Source organism: Plectropomus leopardus, chromosome 2 (assembly GCF_026936395.1).
Source record: "Plectropomus leopardus strain MGB_pleo_1.0 chromosome 2, ASM2693639v1, whole genome shotgun sequence".
In the NCBI taxonomy this organism is placed as follows: domain Eukaryota; kingdom Metazoa; phylum Chordata; class Actinopteri; order Perciformes; family Serranidae; genus Plectropomus; species Plectropomus leopardus.
Window position 1 is genome coordinate 31,817,847 of NC_142177.1, and position 21,006 is coordinate 31,838,852.

At 37.8% G+C, this 21,006-nt stretch overlaps 1 protein-coding gene across 4 annotated transcripts in view; it reads left to right on the top strand.

Moving 5' to 3' along the window:
- Positions 1-20,348, top strand: part of tulp1b (TUB like protein 1b) — a 58,593-nt gene extending 38,245 nt beyond the window's left edge. Inside the window, exons 4-18 of one of the 4 annotated variants that reach the window (XM_088091026.1) lie at positions 3,006-3,080; positions 3,710-3,797; positions 4,628-4,676; positions 7,860-7,992; positions 8,124-8,246; positions 8,390-8,521; positions 12,632-12,751; positions 13,988-14,116; positions 14,191-14,273; positions 14,401-14,565; positions 14,731-14,843; positions 15,397-15,505; positions 15,634-15,732; positions 16,150-16,321; positions 18,360-20,348. In XM_088091026.1, coding sequence (XP_087947152.1) covers positions 3,751-3,797; positions 4,628-4,676; positions 7,860-7,992; positions 8,124-8,246; positions 8,390-8,521; positions 12,632-12,751; positions 13,988-14,116; positions 14,191-14,273; positions 14,401-14,565; positions 14,731-14,843; positions 15,397-15,505; positions 15,634-15,732; positions 16,150-16,321; positions 18,360-18,493 — 1,608 coding nt within the window. In that variant the 5' untranslated portion in view covers positions 3,006-3,080; positions 3,710-3,750 and the 3' untranslated portion in view covers positions 18,494-20,348. Of the gene's footprint in view, positions 1-3,005; positions 3,081-3,709; positions 3,798-4,627; positions 4,677-4,978; positions 5,138-7,859; positions 7,993-8,123; positions 8,247-8,389; positions 8,522-12,631; positions 12,752-13,987; positions 14,117-14,190; positions 14,274-14,400; positions 14,566-14,730; positions 14,844-15,396; positions 15,506-15,633; positions 15,733-16,149; positions 16,322-18,359 lie in introns of those variants that run through there. The other 3 variants (XM_088091028.1, XM_042508685.2, XM_088091035.1) reach the window with 3 other exon arrangements.
- Positions 20,349-21,006: the final 658 nt, after the last annotated feature.

The following is a 21,006-nucleotide window of genomic DNA, read 5'->3' on the forward strand; positions in this document are numbered from 1 at the left end:
GAAACATTCTCCTACTGCTGTTTGATACAATGAACTGTGCATTAATTAGTCCATAATGGTCCATGTATCACAAAAATCCTCCGTTTATCAGTGTGCAAGCCATCAGTCTCATCTCCACTTAATACTATGTGTGTGACAGCGTGCATGCCTTTGTGCATTCACTTGCATATCTGTATGTATTTGCATCTATTTAAGTGTACTTTTGAGGACTGAGTCGGCCTTAATAGTCACCATGGCGCCAGTGTCTGAAGAGCATGTTTCTCCACTGGGACCATCCAGTTGAGAGCCTGCTGACTGTACAGCAGTAATGTCATCAGCTGTAGTAGAAGCCTGCACTGCTTGTGTTGAGTTTTGATAAAACATTTCACTTGACCAGCTATACCTCACAGAGAGAGTATAATTGTGAAGTTTTGATTTTACGATGTAATATCCCAAAACAGAAATTGTTAAGGGCCTCTCTGTTTAGGAAAACCTTTTCTCGTACAATATCTTTTCGCATTTTGCAATGTAAAATATCGGACACAGACAAGATGGAGTTTGGTTATATTCCTGTTTTGGTTCGGAGAGGGTCGCTGCCCCAAGCAAAGGAATTCAAGTATCTCTGTGTCTTAGTTCACAAATGAGTGTAAAATAAAGCGTGAGATGGATAGGCAATTTGACACAGCATTTGCAGTAATACTCAACCGGACCTTCGTGGTGAAGAGGGAGCTGAGCCGAAATACAAAGCTTTTGATTTACCAGTCCATCTACATCCCAACCCTCACCTATAGTCATGAGCTTTGGGTGACTGAAAGAATGGAGCTTAGCTTTCGAGATCCTTTGCTTCGAAACGGGCTAGTTGAGGTCGTTTGAACCACTGACGGCATAACACTGCCACCCGGTGGTGGGATGCTGTTGCCGCGGGAAAGCAAGCTTCGTATTTTACACAAAACATGTAAATATGCTAACATATAGCATGCTACAGTCACAGTGAATGTCAACTTATAAACAACCACTAAGCATTGAAATGGATATTAAATCGTTCACTATATACATGTTATAAGAGCTGTATCGGAAAAAAATTATGATAGCTACTGTATTAAAATAACTCAATATAGCTAACATTTTATTAGTCTGGGGACAAACACAATGACTCTAACTTAGTGGCGGTAAATTTTGGAAACACAGGAGATTGCCACTATTTACGCTAACATTGGTGTTTCAACATGTTGATGTACGCAAACCTACAATTAGCATGTTGAAAATATCAATACTTATTAAGACTTGATGAACATCCTCATTGAGATCAAAAGCAAAGTCTGACAATGTAGAGCTGAGCCTGACGAGCGAAGTCTGACTTTTTGATTCAGTAACTATGTTACCTTTTCTTTAGCACCAACCTCAGGCCAAAAAGTGTATTTTTTCCACACGAGTGTTAAGAATCCAAGAATAGTTACCTCATCCCTCTATTTTTCAGGATGTGACCTTGTTGAATCAACAGTGGGAGATTGTGAGTTTCATTTTATCCACAGCCCTAGAGACTATTTTTGTTCCTGAATAGCATCTTTCCATTTATCATGTATGGACGACACCTCCTGCCATTGTCTTCTTCTCCCCCTCCACCTCCCCTGAACAATCCCTCCTTTGGGGATAGACACATTTAACCCAGATTTTCCTGTTTCGTCTTCATAGTTTGTCCTTCCTGAGATACGGCCTGCTCTGAGTTGATGATTCACCCGGCTTTACAGTGCCACCGGGTTCACGTCCTCAACAACGTGCTGTTTCAGCACTCAGCCCACGGGTGAACTAAAACATCATCATCATACCCCCTCCTCAAACACAGGTCACTGCCACTGGAAGCTCTACCTTTATGTATTTAACATAATTCTTCCTGGCTTAGTGTTTGTACAACTGCTCTGAATGGTCCCTGCTTCACCATAACTTTGATTAATGTGTTTTCATTTCATTCAGGCTTGTTGTTACAGTTGTTGGTATAGTAAGAGCTGGTTTTACGGCCTCTCTGGTATACTCCTGCTGCTTCTTGTTGCTTCACCAGTATTTACCGTCTTGCTCGCAGTAATAAAACACAACTGACATGAAAATGGATTGGAAACACTGTGTATGGTGAGAAAACGCACTGTAGTTTCTGTCTCTTTAAGATCTTGATGGCTTCTCCGCTGCTCCCTTGAGGTCGCTGGCCTTCCTTAGGCCGCCTGCCAACTGCCATGTTACTGTCAAGCGTTTGCAGAAATGCCAGCAAAGCCATTAGTCTAGACCCTTTTCAACAGTCAGCAGACTGGACAGCGTGAGCAGCACGGTGATGTGGCGAGACAAAAGGGCCTGGCCTTATAAAACTACAAAACACATTACTTTTGCTTCTTTATTTCCTATCACATGTGTTATTGTTCACTTCGGCTGACATTTCTCTCTTCCTATCTCCACATGTGAGCTCTGAGACCGAAAACAGACAGGACTAAGATAGTTTAAGGTTGTAGAAACAACTTTCACAATAGATAATTGTATTTTGTTAACTTTCGTGAATATTATCGTTGAGGATAAGTCAGTCATTTTTTGAATATGTAAGTTACAGTATCTCCATGTGCCCCCTTGTGCCTCACAGCTGCTTCTTGCATTGTTTTTTGTCTCTTGGGGTACAGCAGCATCTGGTGGTTGACGGAAGAAATCACACTTTCTGTGTGACGTACTGAATTCAAGCTTCTTTTTAAATCTTTTTTGATTTAAGGAAGTTCACATGCCATATTTTTCAGCTTATACTTCTTCAGTGCTCACTCTTTGTCAGAAACAGACCACTGAGCTGTTTTATTGGAGCATATGGAGATATTATTGAAGGCGTCTTATCTGTAGCTTTTAAGTGATGAGAACCTTTCAGTTTCTTTGAGTTTTCTCTGGTTTTCTTAAATTGAAATAAGAGAACCTCTGTACATTTTTGTCTTGGTTTAGTTAAAAGACTTGAATTAAAACTATATCTGTTCTGTTTAACTTGAATCTGTTTTACTTTCCTTTAGGTAAGGGATGTTCCTAATGACTAACTTCCTTGATGTTCAACCAGAGGTTTAAACAACAAGTCGACAAGTCTGAAAGTAAGAAAACACTCAGAAAACAGTCAAAGTTGAGCACAATTCAAACTATCAGGTTAAACGGATATGGAAAAATGCATGATTATTACAGCTGCATTTTCTCTGAAGTAATGCAATCGCATGAAACAATAATCTTATCAAAAGTTTAACCGACTAATATATCTGATGCCGACTAGTGAGTTAAGCAACGTTTAATCATCTAGTCGACTAATCACACACATCCCCTGCTCCACTACAGAGAGTTAACACATTTTCTTTTTCTTGGGAACCTCCACAGAAATGCTTGCAGATGGTGAATAGCTGATTAGAGTAATCCCAGTTGAAGGGTCGGCCATCCTGGTTGCACTGTAGTTGATTGGGGGGGACCTGTAGCTTTGGTAAAAATCCTCTTAGAATTGGGTCATGTGACCCCTCTGCCGGCTACAGGAAGTGTATAGAGCCTTGTAGGCATTCACAAGCTGGATGGAGACAGTTACTGCTGCCTAGATAAAACCACAGCACACTTGGTGAGAGATTGTAGTAATGCATGTTTTTATGTTCATATTAATATATACAGATTTAATGCAGTGATTTCCAATGGATATCCTTCTGTCAGTACACTCTTTCTCTGTTTCTCATGTTTCCTCATTTAGACCAAAATCTGGACGTACTGTAATCTCTTTACACATCAGCCATGCCCCTCCACAATCACACCGTCAAACAGGCCTGGACACAGGACAGGTATGTCAACATTACCACACGATGATAAAGAGACCAAGTGTCTGATGTCTTCATAGTGCCTGCCACTAGTTCTACCTGAGGCCTTGTGGTTTTCTGAATGTTTTTTCCTGTTTCATCACACCCGCTTTCCGCAGGAACTAGCCAAGTGGTGCTAAACCAATAAGTGGCACGGGAAAGCTTTACTTACTGCTATCAGGCAGACCTACTTAGGCCCCACTTCCCATCACTGGCATGACCTGTTAATGTAGGAATGATACTTTGTTGCACAAACTGGGAGTGGAAGGTTTTTACACTGTGGGCTGCCAAAAAATGGACTTTGTGCTTTAACCAAGATTGATTGATTCTGCAGATAGATAGGATTGGATAGGACCATCTCACTTTAACAATTACGTGCTTTATTGGAGTGGCATAGATGCATGTTGAAAATAAGTGTATATACACAGGTTTTTAAAGGTATTTAATATATGGAATAGGTGCAGATATGTAATAAAAAAATATTATTATTGTATGAAACAGCAACATTACAGTAACAGTAACAGTAACATTATTGAATAAACAACAGATGCAACAAAATAAATATGTGCATAAAATCAAGAAATCAATTTACAGGTTAAGCGATAATAACCGTTGGTTAGAGCCCTATTTCAGATCACATATAAAAGCAAGTTCAGATCAAATACTCCATAGCAAATGAATGCCTTTCTTTTAGGTACATTAAGTATTTTGTTGATTTACAAAATGATACAATTGTAAGTTAATGTGGAATTAAAGCATTATCGGGATTATCATTACATTTCATAATTATTATGTTTTGAATTGTTTTTCCTCAGTAGTCAAGAGGATGAGGATTCTGCTTCAGCACCACACCAGAAAGTTCAGGTAAGTATTTTATATAAATTTAAATTTTAAAAAAAAACTATCTTTAGAAACTGGGAACAAAGATGTTAAAATTTAGCTCCACATACTCCTGCTAGTCTGACCCACAGTAGAAGAGGTGTGAAAGCAAAAGGACAAACATCCTATCATAACTAGCATTAGTATCCCAGACACAAACATGTGAGGATACACAGGTCTGTGGACAGTGGACACACACATGATAAACAAGTCCTCTCCCTCCTCCTGAGCCTTTGTTGGTTTCTCCCGTTGACGTGTTTCTACAGAGCAGATGGCTTTACACATAAATCCTATTAACAACTTTCTGCTGATGGAGACTCAGTGAGTACAGGGCTTTCTCGCTCTTTCATTATCACCACTGAGGAGCCTGCTTTTTTATTTTCTAACCTCTAAAAAGAAGCAGCGGTAGAGCTGAAGTCAGAGGCCACGCCATGTCTGCAGAGAAGGTAAAAGGGTGGAGTTTGTGGTTTTGTGGATATTTTTAAAAGACTTTCAAACATGATGTGGTTATATGTGTGATGATATGTAATGATATCTGGAGGGAGACCTAAAGGATAGAAGTTGCTTTAATAAGAGACAAATAAGCACTTCTGCTGTTGTTATACAATAATACTTACAGTTAAACTGCTCATGTAGAGTTTAGCATTAGGGTGCAATGCATTTATTAGACATTTTAAAATCCAACTTTTTGCCTTGTGTTTAGTTTTTAATAACTTTAGTTATTTGAATCTCAAAGATATTTAAAAGAATGCTTACGTAAACAATAATCTCTGACCCACATGTGAGATAACTGCACTGTGAACTAATGACCGCACGGGAAGTCTTTCATTAGAGTAAAATCCAAAAGATACACTATTTGGACATGAGTTAAAATTGAAGAGCATCTGCCTAGGCAGCTAAGGCATGGACCAAATTCATATCTGACATTGAAATTCATCTGGGTTGACGCTGGCCAAGTTTATGCAGCTCATCTGCTGAGCGATGCATCTGCAAAAGCACACATGAGGGATTGAAGGCACTCAGTAATCCAGTGCAGTGCCACTGTGATGACATTCAAACCAAATGCAACAACATGCCACTTCCCTCTTTAATGGCTGCTCTATTTTTTGTATTATAACCATGTGTATTATTAATTACTAATTAAATAACTTATTTAGCTAACATTCAAGCAAATGGTAATCTTAGGTCAAAACTCCTTTCTGTTTTGATGGTGATTATTTGATCATAATTTCGTAAATATGTTCATTAAATCCAAATCCTCAATCCTTGCAACAATTAGGCAACATAAGTATCAGCTAATTCAGAATTTACAAAGCAATGCCATGAAGCAAAATGTTTAATGATTATTTAACAATTATTATTTTGAGTAAAGCAGACAGAGCAAAAACCTGTTTTTCAAAGTTGTGTGTGAAGGACTCTAACTCCACAATGTCAACAGGTCAAATATGCGCCTTTAGGTAGAGTGTGAAATGACATTAAATAACTTTTTATACAAGTCATTACAAAATGATGAAATCTGCTGCCATCACTCTGAGTTGTGGATTGCCTGAGAACACAAATAGACCTCCATCGATGCAGGATCTGCATCTAATAGGATTACCTTTATTGTCTCCGCTGGCCGCGATCACACTGACCTCCTTCTCTGTGACTCAGGTCAGTGACACTTGTTCCTGTCACTGGTTTAGTCTTCAGATTCCTCACACTTATGAAATGCTCTCTCTTTGGTATTTGACTATTTTATGATGCGAATCCTCAAATAGACAAAAGCATGTAAGGGCACAATGTGTCAGAGGACTATGGTTCAGAGGTTTGAGCCCCCTTTGGACTTTAGCTTAAGCTTGTGTCTAGACGGCCAAGATGAAAGTGTATATTGAAGGTGATAAACAGCAAAATGGAGTTATGAAGATTTACAATTAAATGGGATATGGACCAGATACAGTTTCTTATAACTGCAGACAGGAAAGAGTTAAATACATTTTCTGATTCCTCCCTATCTTTTCCTTTGTGGTATACTCAATTTATTTATTTGATAATTTTCTAAAGAAATTGACTCGCCACTGTGTGTCCTCTAATCTGCGTGATGTAAAGTGTGTTTGTGATTTAAGTTTCTCGGGAGGCCTGAGCAAGTTACATAAAATAGTTACAAAACTCTGTGTGTGTTTGTGTGTGTATGTGTGTACGTGAACAGTTATAGATGACTTAACTCTAGAAAATGCAGGTATGTGTGCATCGTGTCATTATCACCTCATGCTCTGTTACGTCATTCATTATCATTATGTCTGACTGCACTATTGTGAGGATGTTAGCTGTAAAATTTAAAAAGAAACACACACTGTCTTAAGAATTCAATGATGCTATTTCAGTGGCCTGGGAGAGTTCAATCAATATTTGTGAACATGAAACCAGAGAAGGAAGTCACAAATTTTTAATGTCATCAAGTATAAAGTCTGGAGTTACTCCATAGACAATAATTGGGAAACTGATTTTGTGGACTTGCAGACTGTTTTTTTTTCTATATGCAAATAAGTTTAATTATATTGTAGAGTTCTCAGTTATGAAACAGAAAATGTTCCTATATACATAAAACATTGCTTTGGGTGCTCTCAGTGTCATCTTTAACATCTCTCACCTTTCACTGTCTATGGAGCAGCTCCAATTTTTTTCATTCATGAAATCACAGATTTGAGTTTTAGTACCTTAGGTTCTGGATTTGAAATTGTTCATGTTCACTAATAATTTTGGACTCTTGGACCATAGGAGTAACATGTATGAATATTGTAAATCAATGTAATTCACCTAAATATGAACCACTGAGCATTTTAACACTGAAAATTAACAAGCTAATTTAATGCTAAGTTTTAATTAGTTAGTTTTAATTCAAGTGTTTTAACTAAAGATAATATCAATAGTTGTAGTAGTAACAATACATTTCTTCTAAATCTTTTTCCTTTCTGCCCCTCGCTCCCATTCACGTGACTTTGTAATGGTGAGTTAATTTTTGTTGTTAGATGTTGAAACGCTTCTATTTTTAGTAATCATTTCAAGATTATTTTTCCTTTCTTCCAGTTTTCATTTTTTCCAGTCTTCATCATCTTCCCTCTGCTCTCATACTCCTCTTCCACAAGTTTCACCTCTAATCTGTTTTGTATCTTTTAAGAAAATCCCAAGAAGCCTAAGAAGAAGAAAGAGGAGACAAATGGCACAACAGAAGCCAAACTGAATACAAAAGAGGCCAAACCCAAAAAAACAAAGACCAAGAAAAGTGAAGATATATCCGAAGACGACAGTCCTGCCATCCAAAGTGAGGAACTTTTTAGAGACCATGATATTTTCCTACTAAGAAAGTAGATGGCAAACTGTGACATTTTTCATGTTTCTTTTCTGTGATGTAACCACATTGGTCCCACTGCTGTTTCCTGATCAACATTATAGATGGAAAGAAGGTGAAGAAAAAGAAACCAGAAAAAGATAAAGAAGAGCCAGAAAAGGAAAAAGAAAAGGAGAAAGAGAAAGAGCCAAAAAAGAAAGCAAAAAGTGTTCCAAAAAAGAAGAAAGGTACGCCATTAGTAGCATCTTGAAACTGAAAACCTTGAAGATTTCACTTCAACTTAATCCCGTACAAATAAACTCTTTCACAAATGTATTTTGGAAATAGAAAACAAATAATATTCTACCAAATATGTTTTCTGTCTCTGCAGATTCAGGTACAGATGACGATGATGATGATGACGATGATGAAGACACCCCCAAGAAAAAGACAAAGAAAAAGACGACAAAGGACAGCTCTCCATCTGCAACTACTGCCAAAGAAAAGAAGTCTAAATCTAAAGGTATGACAAGAGGCAGAAAACAGTTTTCTAAAGGCATTAACAGTGCGACCCAAACAACAGTTATGAGACCAGACTAATGTTGTTAAGAGGATTAAATGATTTTATTGTGTAATGGTGAGGAAGTGGAAACACTGACTTGGTAGCAGAGGTAACAAAACACGGCAGTCATGTGAGTAGCTTCCCCTCCAGTAATCAGCTGTGGAAAATGTCATTAAAACCGGTACAGTCAAATCCCGAAAATTGCACTTTTACTTTGCGGGAGGTTTGGAGAAAATGATGTCAGTCGCTTGAAGTTTCTTTTTCCAAACTATAGAACACATTTTCAATTAGTATAACTATAATTAGAAAATGAATGGCTCAGTGAACCTTGATTCTTTTTTCGGCTTGAAAACTGAAATGAAATAGACGTGTTCGGCCATGGTGTTCTTCTTTATAGTGTCAGTGGAGCTGAGAGAGGATTCAAAGTTTTGCTGCATACCGCAGCTGTTATGTAGGTCCTAATAGCATTTTTTGACACTTTTTTTTACTAGGCTAGTGGCATAGGTCTAGGGATGGCATTGACAATTGTTCGGTTCACCTCTTTGGTCAAGACTGAAATATCTATGGTATAAATTGCCATTAAATTAGCACAGACATTCATGGTCATCATAGTGTGATTTCACTCCAATAATCCCCTGACCTTCCCTGTAGCGCCACGGTGTGGTTGACATTTGTTGTTTTGACTGAAATCTTAAATATTTGATGGATTGGCATGACATTTGGTACATATATCAGCGTTCCCATAGTCATGGAAAAAATTGAGAAAGTCATGGAATTTCCCAATCTTATTTTCAGGGCCGGGAAGTCATGGAATTAGGAATCCTTGAAAGTTTTGAAAAAGTTCTAGAATTTTGCTTTGTGTAATGAAATTAAAATTGTAATAGTCATCGATCCGTGGCTCTCCTTCCATGTAATGTAACAGCAAACTCATTTTCTGTGGCTTTTAATGTAATGTACTTCTAATATGCCCTGGTGTGTGACATTTCGTTTCCCATCACGTATATTTCTTCACTTTCTCCCCGCATGCCATCTCTCCGTGCATGTATGCCAGCTGGTTGGCATTATGTTTGAATGAGAGAAAAATATTGTTGTGACATCATGATTTAAAATGTTGGGTTTTCATATGTCCAACTACTACTTTTAAATTGTACAATTGTCAATTGTACTGTAATTTTTGAGATGTAGCAATGTTGTGAAAGGTCATGGACATTTTATCAAGGATCCTTAAAAAGCCATGAAAGAGTTTTTAAATTTAGTCCATGGAAATGCACGAGAACCTGGATCCATGTTCCCATCAGGCTGAATTGTGATAATTGTGATCTTTTTACTTTTCTTCTGGTGGAATTATCAGGTCAAAATTTTAATTAGTCCAATTCTTTGGTTTATAACCAAATACCTGCAAAAGCAATGACATTTCCAGAGCTGAGTTTGGGGGCATGTTTATCATTTTACCTGTTTAACATCAGCATTGTTATTGTGAGCATGTTAGTATGCTAACATCAGCATTAAGTCCAAAGCACTGCTTTCACTACAGAGCTGCTAGCATGAACCGGTCTAGTCTTGAAATATTCATCCAGTGCATCAGAACAATTCATTAGTACTAATGACACTAATTTTCCTTTTCGAAAGAAAAATTATACTTATATGACTCACCCGTTTTTAAAGTGTGGGAAGGGACAACTTTTGATGTGTGTAGCTTATTATTCATTTGATTTTGATCAAGTGATTATCAGTGCAGAGATTTAGCTCTGCTCTGAGCTATTTATCACTTTCACATTGAATTAATATGTGTCATAGCCCGGGGTGTTGCTGCTCTTTTCTATTACTGTTTTTGGATCATCTCCAGAGCTTTTGCCTCTGAGCTTAACTTCACCTGCCGACACCTCAGATCAGCTGTCAGTCATTTCAGGGATATCTGCTCTGACTTGTGTTTGTTGCTCCCTGCTCCTCCTGTAAAGTAAAACAAAGGCGGGTACTCTGTTTATGGTAACCATGGAGATGGATTTAATTATATTAGTGGTCTACTTTGTGGTAGCTCTGGCAATATGTTTTTATAACTACTGCAGCTAGCCTCTTTTACAGTATCGGTTTTCATGTATGTGAATTCAAAATGTATTTTAGGTGTAGAAAGGTAATACAGTAAAAATATTTTTCAAATACTCTTCTCTTTTCTCCACATCCTACAAAAGTTTCTGAGAAGTTTCAAAGCTTGATTGTAAAAGTTTGAGTTAAATTAACATTTCACTGTCCAGCTGTTGTTCACTCTGTAGCATTTGGATTCATACACCATACGTTACTTCTGTCTAAATTTACCATTTAAGAAACAGTTTTGATGATACAGTGTATCTCGATAGAAACAGAATGAGAGTAGAGTGGACATTGAGCCATTTGCTGTGGTCATTTCACTGGCTAAAGAGAAAATGGCGATTGTTGTCAGTTGTTATCGTGACAAATGTCAGTAAGGCCTTAAAGCGGTCACACTTACTAGTCGGGGAACTCCATTTTGGCCTACTGAACCCACAAAGCCAGCGTTTTCCTTTAGCCTATCCTAATCTCTCGCTCATCATGTTGCCTGGACCCATAATCCCCTTTCATAATAATCACCGTATCCTTGTGTGTTATCATGTGAACGGTCAAAACTCCTTAAATCTCAACAGCATCTGACATTAGAGACAAGGATAACATCGTCAAACTTGACCAAAGATTGTGATCACAGAAATTAATAACTTACCAGTAGAAACATGAAGCATTAAATCCAGCAATCCTCAATTCTTCTCTAGCAGCAAAGTAACAGAGATGGTGCTCAAAAGACGCCTCTCCGTGCTTCGTACTACTCTACTCTAACAGTCTCAGGTCTTTGCAATGACAACGGTATGCATAAAAATGGCTGCCACTCTGACCATCTTTCTATGTTGATTTGAATGGAAATGTCCGTTCTACTCTCATTCTGTTTCTAAGGTATTATCTAATATTTAACGAATATGATGAACCACAAAACTTGTTGAAACGACTACATAATGGAGCATTTAGCAGCCAGGAGCTATTTTATTTTAGATCAAAACAGAGTGAAAATGAGGCTCAGTATTGGACTGACATTTATCAGACAGTCAACTAAAGGCGACAATACACGAAACTGTAACTGTTAAATCAGTTATTACAGATTAAATGTAAAAAAACTATAAATGTTATTCATATTTTGCAGTAAACCTTCTTGTGTATGTTCTTATAAAACAGTGTTGCTGTCATACTAAAAAATGTTAGATATTTAGTCCCACTATTTAGATGAGAGAGGGTTCAGTGAATGAATGTCACGCACTGTATAACAAGTTAATATTTAGACGAACCAGTCAAAGCCATTTTTACCAGTGAGACTTGCTAAACTTCAGATCTTACCTCAGCAGATTTTAAAGCATGTGTTTTCAATTCCTGAGGCTCAATAATGCCAAAACCGTGCAGGGAGCACAGACAGCTCTGAGCAGTAATCAGTCAGCAAGTCAAAAAATGAGTTCATGTTGGGACAGATTCTTCACGGTGGAACACGTTTTGAAGAGTGAGTGATGACAGTAGTGCCAGGGTAATCGAGGTTTAGAGGACACAAGACGTGTCACTAGATGTAAACGAAGAATTTGGCATCCTTCACCTTGATTTCTTCCAAGTTATGCTCTCTGAGTCTGCATCCCTGTAACTCTGACTGAGAGCAGAGCAAATGTCTGCGTGTGATGTCAGTCTACTTCCCATAGTCCATCAGTTTTTTCCTGAGAAAATGATATAACCCAAACTTAAACTGACCAACAAAATATGGGTGGGTCCTGGTGAAGTTTGAATATCACTTATATTCTCAAGGGCTCAGAAATGGACAAAACAGCTGTAAGAAACTGTGAGAGCAAATTATAAACTGAGTACACAAAATCAGGATTGCATGCTCAAAATCTGATCTCCTCTTACAAAATCCATCCCAGTCCCAAATGCTTTTTTCTTCATTGATTAGGATTTTTTTTTTTTACTTTCAAATTCACAATGCAATCATGTTGACATTGTTTGTCTAAGTGTTACTTGTTTGTTATTTTTCAGAGGACAAAGATTCTGATGGAAAAGAAAAAAAAGCCAAGTCAAAGGAAAAGGACAAGAAGAAAGAACCGGCTTCAATGTTCCAGATAAACGGAGAAAAAGACTCAAAAAGCAAAAAGAAAGGTGATTACATTTTGATAAACTGTCACAACCAAAAATTGTGTGGTTTGCCCATTGAACCTCTTTTATTGTGAAGAGACCTCACATTCTATGCCAGCCTTACACCAAACAACCTTTCAAGTGGTTTCTCTGTCGCAGACAAATTTCTAATGCTGGTTGCTCAACGCTCCCGTGATCTCATTCGTTCTGTGTAAGAGGGTTATAAAACTCAGTCTGACCTGTCTTACGTCATATTTCACTCATGTTGATGTTCGGGCAAAATCAAACACGTTTAATATTATTGTAGGTTACATGAACATTGTCAGCAACCAATCGTTGCACTCTTTCCAGCACTTAACAGGAATCATTAAACGGGGAGGCGAAAGAACATGAATATATCTTGGTTCTCTTGTTCTGTGGAAAAGGCAGAGAAACTGGTGCAGTTGATTAGTGACCAATCTGTGTTTAATCTGGACTCTGGCGTGTATGGGTTTTTTTGTTGTTGTTGTGGGTTGGAGTCGCACCCGTAGCCCCTGCGGCGAGGACACACGGCCTCTGTAATCTGGCATGTATTTGACCCACCAACCAGCACTTTTTTCAGTGAGAAAGCTACATTTTTTAAACAGATCCCCTCTCACTCCCACAGTATCCTCCCACTAAAACAGCACAGCTAACCAACAGAGGCTAATAGCGAGTTAAGGTGATAAACTGACAAGAATACTGTCGACATATGACGCTTTTTAATCTTGTCTCTAAATATAAGTGTAATTTGCTGTTATCAGAAGGTCACTGTTTGGTAATTTTGGAAGCCTAGATGGTATTTCAACCTTAATTGCACCAACAATAGCTTGCAAAGAGTAAATTAGAACCAAGTGTTTCTATAATTATGTGTTTTTGCAAACACAAGGAATTGTGAAAATGTCATATTCCTTCAAGGGAGTTTGGTGTCATATTTTTCACCAGGAGCAGGATGGGAAACAATCTCAAAAGGAATCTAGTTTGCAAAAAGCAATCTACTCTTGCAAATAGCTACCCTGCAAGATCCCCATTCTTTGCAAAATCTGCTAGTGTGTGACTTAAAACTCACTTTGTCTTTAAATGTGAGAGAGTGTCAGACTGTACTCTTTTTAAGTAATTTTAAAGTCTTGTAGTGTAAGATAGGCATTAGCTGGCAATAAACTGTTGTTATTGATGAATAAGAGTTCTTACAGTATTATGAAATTCAACGGAAAATCTTATCTTTACACCTGTTTCCTGCAGCTGCAAAATCAGACAGTGATGACAGTGAAGAGGAGACAAAGTCAACCAAATCAAAGAAGAAACCCCCCGCCGCCTCAGCATCCTTGTTCCAAACATCAGGAGACAAAGACAAGAAGACAAAGAAGAAAGGCAGGTTTACCCAAAACTTTATCCTCCTCTTGAGTCCTTGACAAGTGTCTGACAGTTATTGTTGTGTATTTCAGCAAAAGCAGAAGAAAGTGACGATTCTGACTCAGAAAAAGAAGAAAAATCAAAGAAGAAAAAGGGGAAAGGGAAGAAGAAAAAAGTATCTCAAACCTCACAGCTCAAACATAAATAAAAGAGACAGTTCATTTAATGCCACACAGATGAGCCAACATTTGTAATTTCACTTTGACAGATTCAACATTAACTTCTTCATGCTTCTTTACCAGGAGAGATCTCCATCACCTCAGATTGAGTTTGACAACTTGGAGAAGTTTGTGATGGCGCCGGCTCCGCAGGGCGTGACCGTCAAATGCAGAGTGACTCGAGACCAGAGAGGGATGGACAAGAGCCTCTACCCTCTGTACTACCTTCACCTCGACAACGAAAAGAAGGTCGGAGGACTCTCTTTGTTGCTGTTATTAATTTTTGGGGATTTTGTTTAGCAAACAGTGCAGCTGTAAAGTAAATGAGTAGTCCTCATTTTGGGATTTTTGTACATGAGATTGCTCTCTTTCTATAGATCTAACAGGACTGCTTGTGTCTTTTTCTTTTTGTAGACATTCCTGTTGGCAGGAAGGAAAAGAAAGAAATGCACAACGTCAAATTACCTTATCTCCATTGATGCCACAGATTTATCGAGAGGTGGAGAGAATTTCGTTGGAAAGCTGAGGTACACTGCAGAAATCATCAAGGGTCCCCACAGATCCTTAAAATCCTTGAAAAAAAATGATGTGAGGGAAAAAAAATCAAGGCCTTTAAAGGTTCTGAAAATAGACATAAACAAACATGGGTCATTGAAAGGGCTTGAATTTATATATTTTGTGCAAGAATAGAAATTGAAGGGTTTTTTTGGTTTTTTTTTTTTACTTAACATTAGTAAATATGCTACTTTATACTGTATACATTTAAGTCTCCCACAGTTGGGTCACTGTCGTTTAATTGTTGTCTTTGAGCTTCTGTAGAGCCAACTAGTTCTCATTATAAAAATGCTCAGTGTTGTAACAGTAAGTAACTTTGATCCATGTCTCCAACTATGCTATGCTGAGTCCTTGAATTTGAGGAAATTTGGCCTGAAAAGTCTTTGGATTTGATGCTAAAGAATGTCGGGGAACCCTGTCATTCATTCACTCGTGTAATCAAAAGCAGCATACAAAATGTGTAATATCACTAAAGTATTCTTTTTTATTATATTCTTTATTTTAATTCTGTAATATGTTATCCAGGTCCAATTTAATGGGTACTAAATTCACCGTATTTGACAACGCTTTGAATCCAGAGAGAGCTCTTCCAGATATGTCTAATGCCCGGCAGGAGCTAGCAGGCATCATCTATGTAAGTCATTAAACACCTCATCATAAATTATATTTTTCCTTTTTAATAAACAATGTTTTAGGGTACATTTGATTTAAAAACAAAAATGGAAACATTTGAGAGAACTCTCCGGTTATTTCTGGCTTCAGGAAACAAATGTCTTAGGGATGAAAGGACCCAGAAGGATGACGATCGTGATTCCAGGAATGGACAAGGACAATGAACGAGTAGCTTTGCGACCAAGAAATGTAAGTTAAGTGTTTGTTTCATTTTTTACTTTACATTTTGCCTCGAGTAGAGCATAAAAACTTACTAGAAAAAATAATTGTTCCCAGACCAGGTCACCAGGGTTTAACACCAGAAGAAGTAATTTGATATTTATATAAAGTGTGTTATTGGGATTATCAAGGAAGTATTTCCATCTGTGGATATTTTGACTTGTTGATTCATATGTGTGAAACCATCAGATGAGTCATTAGCAAAATTAGGCATCCCAGAATGCCGCACTGCTCTGCACAGTGTCAACTTGATAAATATATACCATTTGTAGCTTGATTTATCATATGTTGTCTGCCTATTATGAGAGCAGCACAAAGTCAAGATATAACATCATATTACACTTTGTTGGTGTTTATCCTGACTCGTGTTTGTCTAATTCTTTGCAGGAATGTGACGGCTTGTTGATAAGGCACCAGAATAGAAGGATGGAAAATCTGATCGAGCTTCACAACAAGACGCCAGTGTGGAACGAAGAAACTGCGTCTCATGTGCTCAACTTCAATGGCAGGGTCACCCAGGCCTCCATCAAGAACTTCCAGGTAGTCCACAGCAAAGATGGTGAGTACTGTCATCCACAGTTTCTGTCTGTCTATGAAAACAAACAGTCCTGTTTTTTGGGGGTTATTTTTATGTTAGATTATAAGGAAAAAAATACAAAGCAGATTACTGCTGTCATAAAAATTTATAGAGATTAAAAACCTTTGAAAATGAAATATATATATATTGATTAGATCATTGGACATTTTTTTTTTAGTTTTGCCTTGTATTAATGAGTTTTCATGATTTTTTTTACCATTGTTTGCATCGTGCTTAACTACAGTTTTGTATTACAAAACAAAAGTAGATTTCTGAGGCTCATACACACCATCAATAACTTTTAGACAGGTGTGTCTGCGGAAATCCTCTTCTCTTCACCTACAGATGTAAAAACAAAACATCAGAAAACTAGACTTTTATATACCAATTCTTTTTTTTTTTTTTACATCACATGTATTAGTCCGCCAATAGGTTTTTTCTTCTGTATTAGTTTATGAGTTGAAACACTACACGAAAATTTTAACTACATAGCTCCTTACTTTAGTCAATTTAGGATAAATTCTGACCTAATTAAAATTAAGTGACATCTGCCAGAGAGAGAAGTTGTTGTTTTTGCTATTATTCGAAATTTATTTAACATTAACATGAACTGGGCCTTTTCTTTCTGTGCTCACCTTGATATTACAGCACATGATAGTAACATAATGTCCTTTGTGCTGGTAAATAATACCCATCAGCCCATCGCTTTGGTCTAGACTTAAATATCTCAACGACATTTGGAAGGATTGCCATGACATTTTGTGCAGACATTCATGCTCCCCAGAGGACAAATCCTACTGACTCTGGTGATCAGCTGACTTCACCTCTGGCGCCACCATGAAGCTGACATTTAAGGCTTTTAGGGAAATATCCTGACAGCAATTGAAAGACTGCGATTAAATCTGGTACAGATATTCGTGTTCCCCTCAGAATGAACTGTAATTTCTTTGGCTATCCTCTGACGATTTCTGTGGTCAAAATCTCGTTTTGTCTAATACTGTCATGACTTAATATTATCTCATAATATTTGACATAAATCAAATGAGTCTGTATTATTTAATCTTTACCACTTCCCTATCTACTGTACTTACCTAGCAACATATATCTACCTATCCTACGTGATGACATACCTACCTACCTGCAAACCATCTTACCTACCTATCGACTGACCTTCTCACCTACCAACATATAACTGCCTATCTTCATATGTACCAACATATACCTACCTAACTCCTCTACCTACCTACTTACCTAACAACATATCTCTACGTACCTACCTACCTACTAACCCACCTACCTAACAACAGATCTCTATCTATCTACCTACCTAACAACACATCTCTATCTATCTACCTACCTACCGAACTACATATCTCTACTGAACTACATTTCTCTACCTACCTACCTAACTACATACAGTATCTCTACCTGCCTACCTACCTAACAACATATCTCTAACTACCTACCAGCCAATATAAGTCTACCTACCTACACACCAGCATATGTCTACCTTCTTGTTTACCTACCTACTTAACAACATATCCCTCCCTACCTACCTATCTACCTACCTATCCTCCCTCCCACCTAACTACCAACATATACCTACCTGTCAACATATATCTATCTACTTACTCAACACACAGTATACTTACCTACCAACATGTATCCACCTACCAAAGTAATTCCAACACTTACCTACTTACCCACCTAACTACCAACATATACTTACCTATCAACATATGTCTGCCTACTTACTTACCAACAAACAGTATACTTACCTACCAACATGTATCAGCCTACCCTAGTAATTTCCAAAATACACCTATCCACCAACCGACCTACCAACTAACCTACCTACATACCTACGTACCAACATATGTCTATAGTATACCTACCTTCCAACATGTATTAACCTACTTAAATAACTAACAACCTACACCTGCCTACCTACATACAGTATATCTGCTTACCTACCTACAGTACCTACCTACCTATTTAAACAACAACTTGCCTTTTCCAGTGGACTACATTGTGATGCAGTTCGGACGAATAGCTGACGACATTTTCACGCTGGACTTCAACTACCCGATGTGTGCCGTGCAGGCCTTTGCCATCGCCCTCTCCAGCTTTGATGGCAAAATCGCCTGTGAATAACACAAAGATCCCCAGTTGCTTCTCACACTGAAACCAGTATTGAACACACCCACAACACAACAACTCTTTGGAATCGCCTTTAACACTTCCTGTGATAGGCGGTGATAATGAACGATGGCTGCTTGATGATGACAATACCTGCTGCTGCTGCGCTGCTGCCTTTTATAGGCGTGTGATTCCCTGTGGGAGCGAGAAACAAAATTGGTCTCATATTATCGTCTGATCTTGCACGGCATGGCACAGGAGAGTCCTAGGTTTTGTCTCAGTGATTCAGTAGAAACATCAGTGTTTCTTTGAATCACAGAAAGACACAAATCAATTTAAAGGACTTTGGTGATTGGAGAGTTTGTGGTGAATGTATGATGAAGGTGATAAACATTATTAAAAGATGTTGCACTGTGTTCAAATTTGGCTTTGTTTTGCTGTATTGTATTGCGGTGTATTTGAAACAAGTCATTAATGTCTTGTGTCAGATGCAACTGTGAAATGCAAACTCCGAAAATTAAAGGTCCAGTGTGTAGGATTTAGGAGGATATATTGGCAGAATTGGAATATAATGTAATACGTATGTTTTCTTTGGTGTATAATCATCTAAAAATAAGAATCCTTGGGTTTTTGTTACCTTAGAATAAGCCGTTTACATGAGGGAGTGAGTCCTCTTCTACGGAGATGGCCATGTTGCACTAGCATGTTTCTACAGTAGCCCAGAACGGACAAACCAAATACTGTTTTGAGATAGGGCCATTTGTGTTTTCACATCAGCCAACGTAGTTAGAAGCCCATCTGCAATGAGGACCATCAGAAAAAACACTGATTTTTCAGATGAAACTCATTTATTCAGTGTTTTTAGCAGTTTAAATCACCGGGTCCGTTTATTTTTGAGAGGAGACTTCTGCGAATAATTTGTCTCCTGGTAAAAAACCTCCAGAATGCCTGGATCGAAGTTATCAAAGAAAAAGGTGACCAGAAGCATGTTGTGGACAAACTGCCAGTCTTCAACATGCCAAACGGTGTTGGTTCACTGATTTGTAACATGAAACTGGTTTATTCAGTGTTCTTACTGGTTTTAAACACATGGTCTGTTTGTTTTGGAGACGAGGAGACCTCTGGATAATTTAGAGGTAAAAACCTCCCGAACAATGAACACTGAAGCAATTCTAACCTGCAATCTGCAATCCTCACTGCTAAACGCCATTAAATCCCCTTAAATCCTACATACTTAACTTTTAAGTCATAAGGAGTTACCTTCTGTAAGATATCCACAATCTAAACAACACCTTGTTACTCCTACAAAATAGCTGACAGCTTTAAAAGAATGAGAAAAGTACTTTTATTTAAAGGACAACAGGTTTTAAGTCTTATGACAGCTGTCTTACACACCACACTATTCATATTTTAGTGACATTGACTCATAAATTCATGTTATTATACACTGTTAGACTAACATACAAAGACGTGTAATGTTTTGGAATAGGAGTGTCTTTCAGTTTTAGTATCTGGTGTGAACGTGATGTTTTTCTCTCCTCATCTCAGATTATTGGGTCGGATTTTAGCTCCTGTGGTATGTTCTATTATGTGTGTCTTGGTTTTAACATTTTGCAAAATTTATTTATTTTTTCTGAACACTGCCTTTGTTGTATTTTTAGTAATTGTATTAATTTAATTAGTTGTATTAGTGTTTGTGTCTCCCTGTCCAGGCTCTGCAGATGGAAATTAGCTTGCAGCTAATGGTATATCTCTTCTCCTTGTCTGCGAATAATGTTTTTCTACACAGTTCCTGACAAAAAAAAATGCAATAAACAAAACTAACTAATTTTATAAAGTCAAACTTTATTTAATAAATACATGTTTGTCAGCCTTTTCTTTTTTTTCTCACTTGGTAACTTTTTAGTGTCTGTGGCCCCCAAATGCTTAAATATGGCAATAAAACACAATAAATTAATGGGTTTGGGGACTTTGGGGACCAGTTTGATTCCCATGAGTTTTTTTTCTTTTTTTAAATTGTTTTATTTGTTTGTTTTTTCTGTCTTCCCCTTGCACATTATATCTGTATGTCTGCCACTATCAAATTAAGACAAAAATAACCCTGAAACAAAAGAAGTTTGTGCATTTTGCAGACACTCAGTGCTCCTGTACTAAGTTAGCAAATCACCACCAATCCATCTTTAAAGCCCTGTCCCGCAGGATTTGTTTATCTATCAGAAGAGTTATAAAATATGTTTTTGACAGTGTCGTCTCCTGCTAGTTGCCAGATAATCAGAGAGACTTCTTCTAGTTGCAGGTTTTCAGAGACACCCACGCTCTAGTTTTCTGAGCTCAACTCCAGATGAAAAACCTGTTTGAGGCGAGGGCCCTGAGAGTAAGTAAGAGGTGTGTATTCTGCCTGAACCTGCTCAGGCAGTTGTCCAAACTCGCAGATTAAATGAAGCCTGAAGCTGGCAGCTCTTCTGGACAGATGCTGCAAGGTGAGTTCTTCTTCCCCCATTGTCTCTTTGTTATGTGAGTTCCAGCTA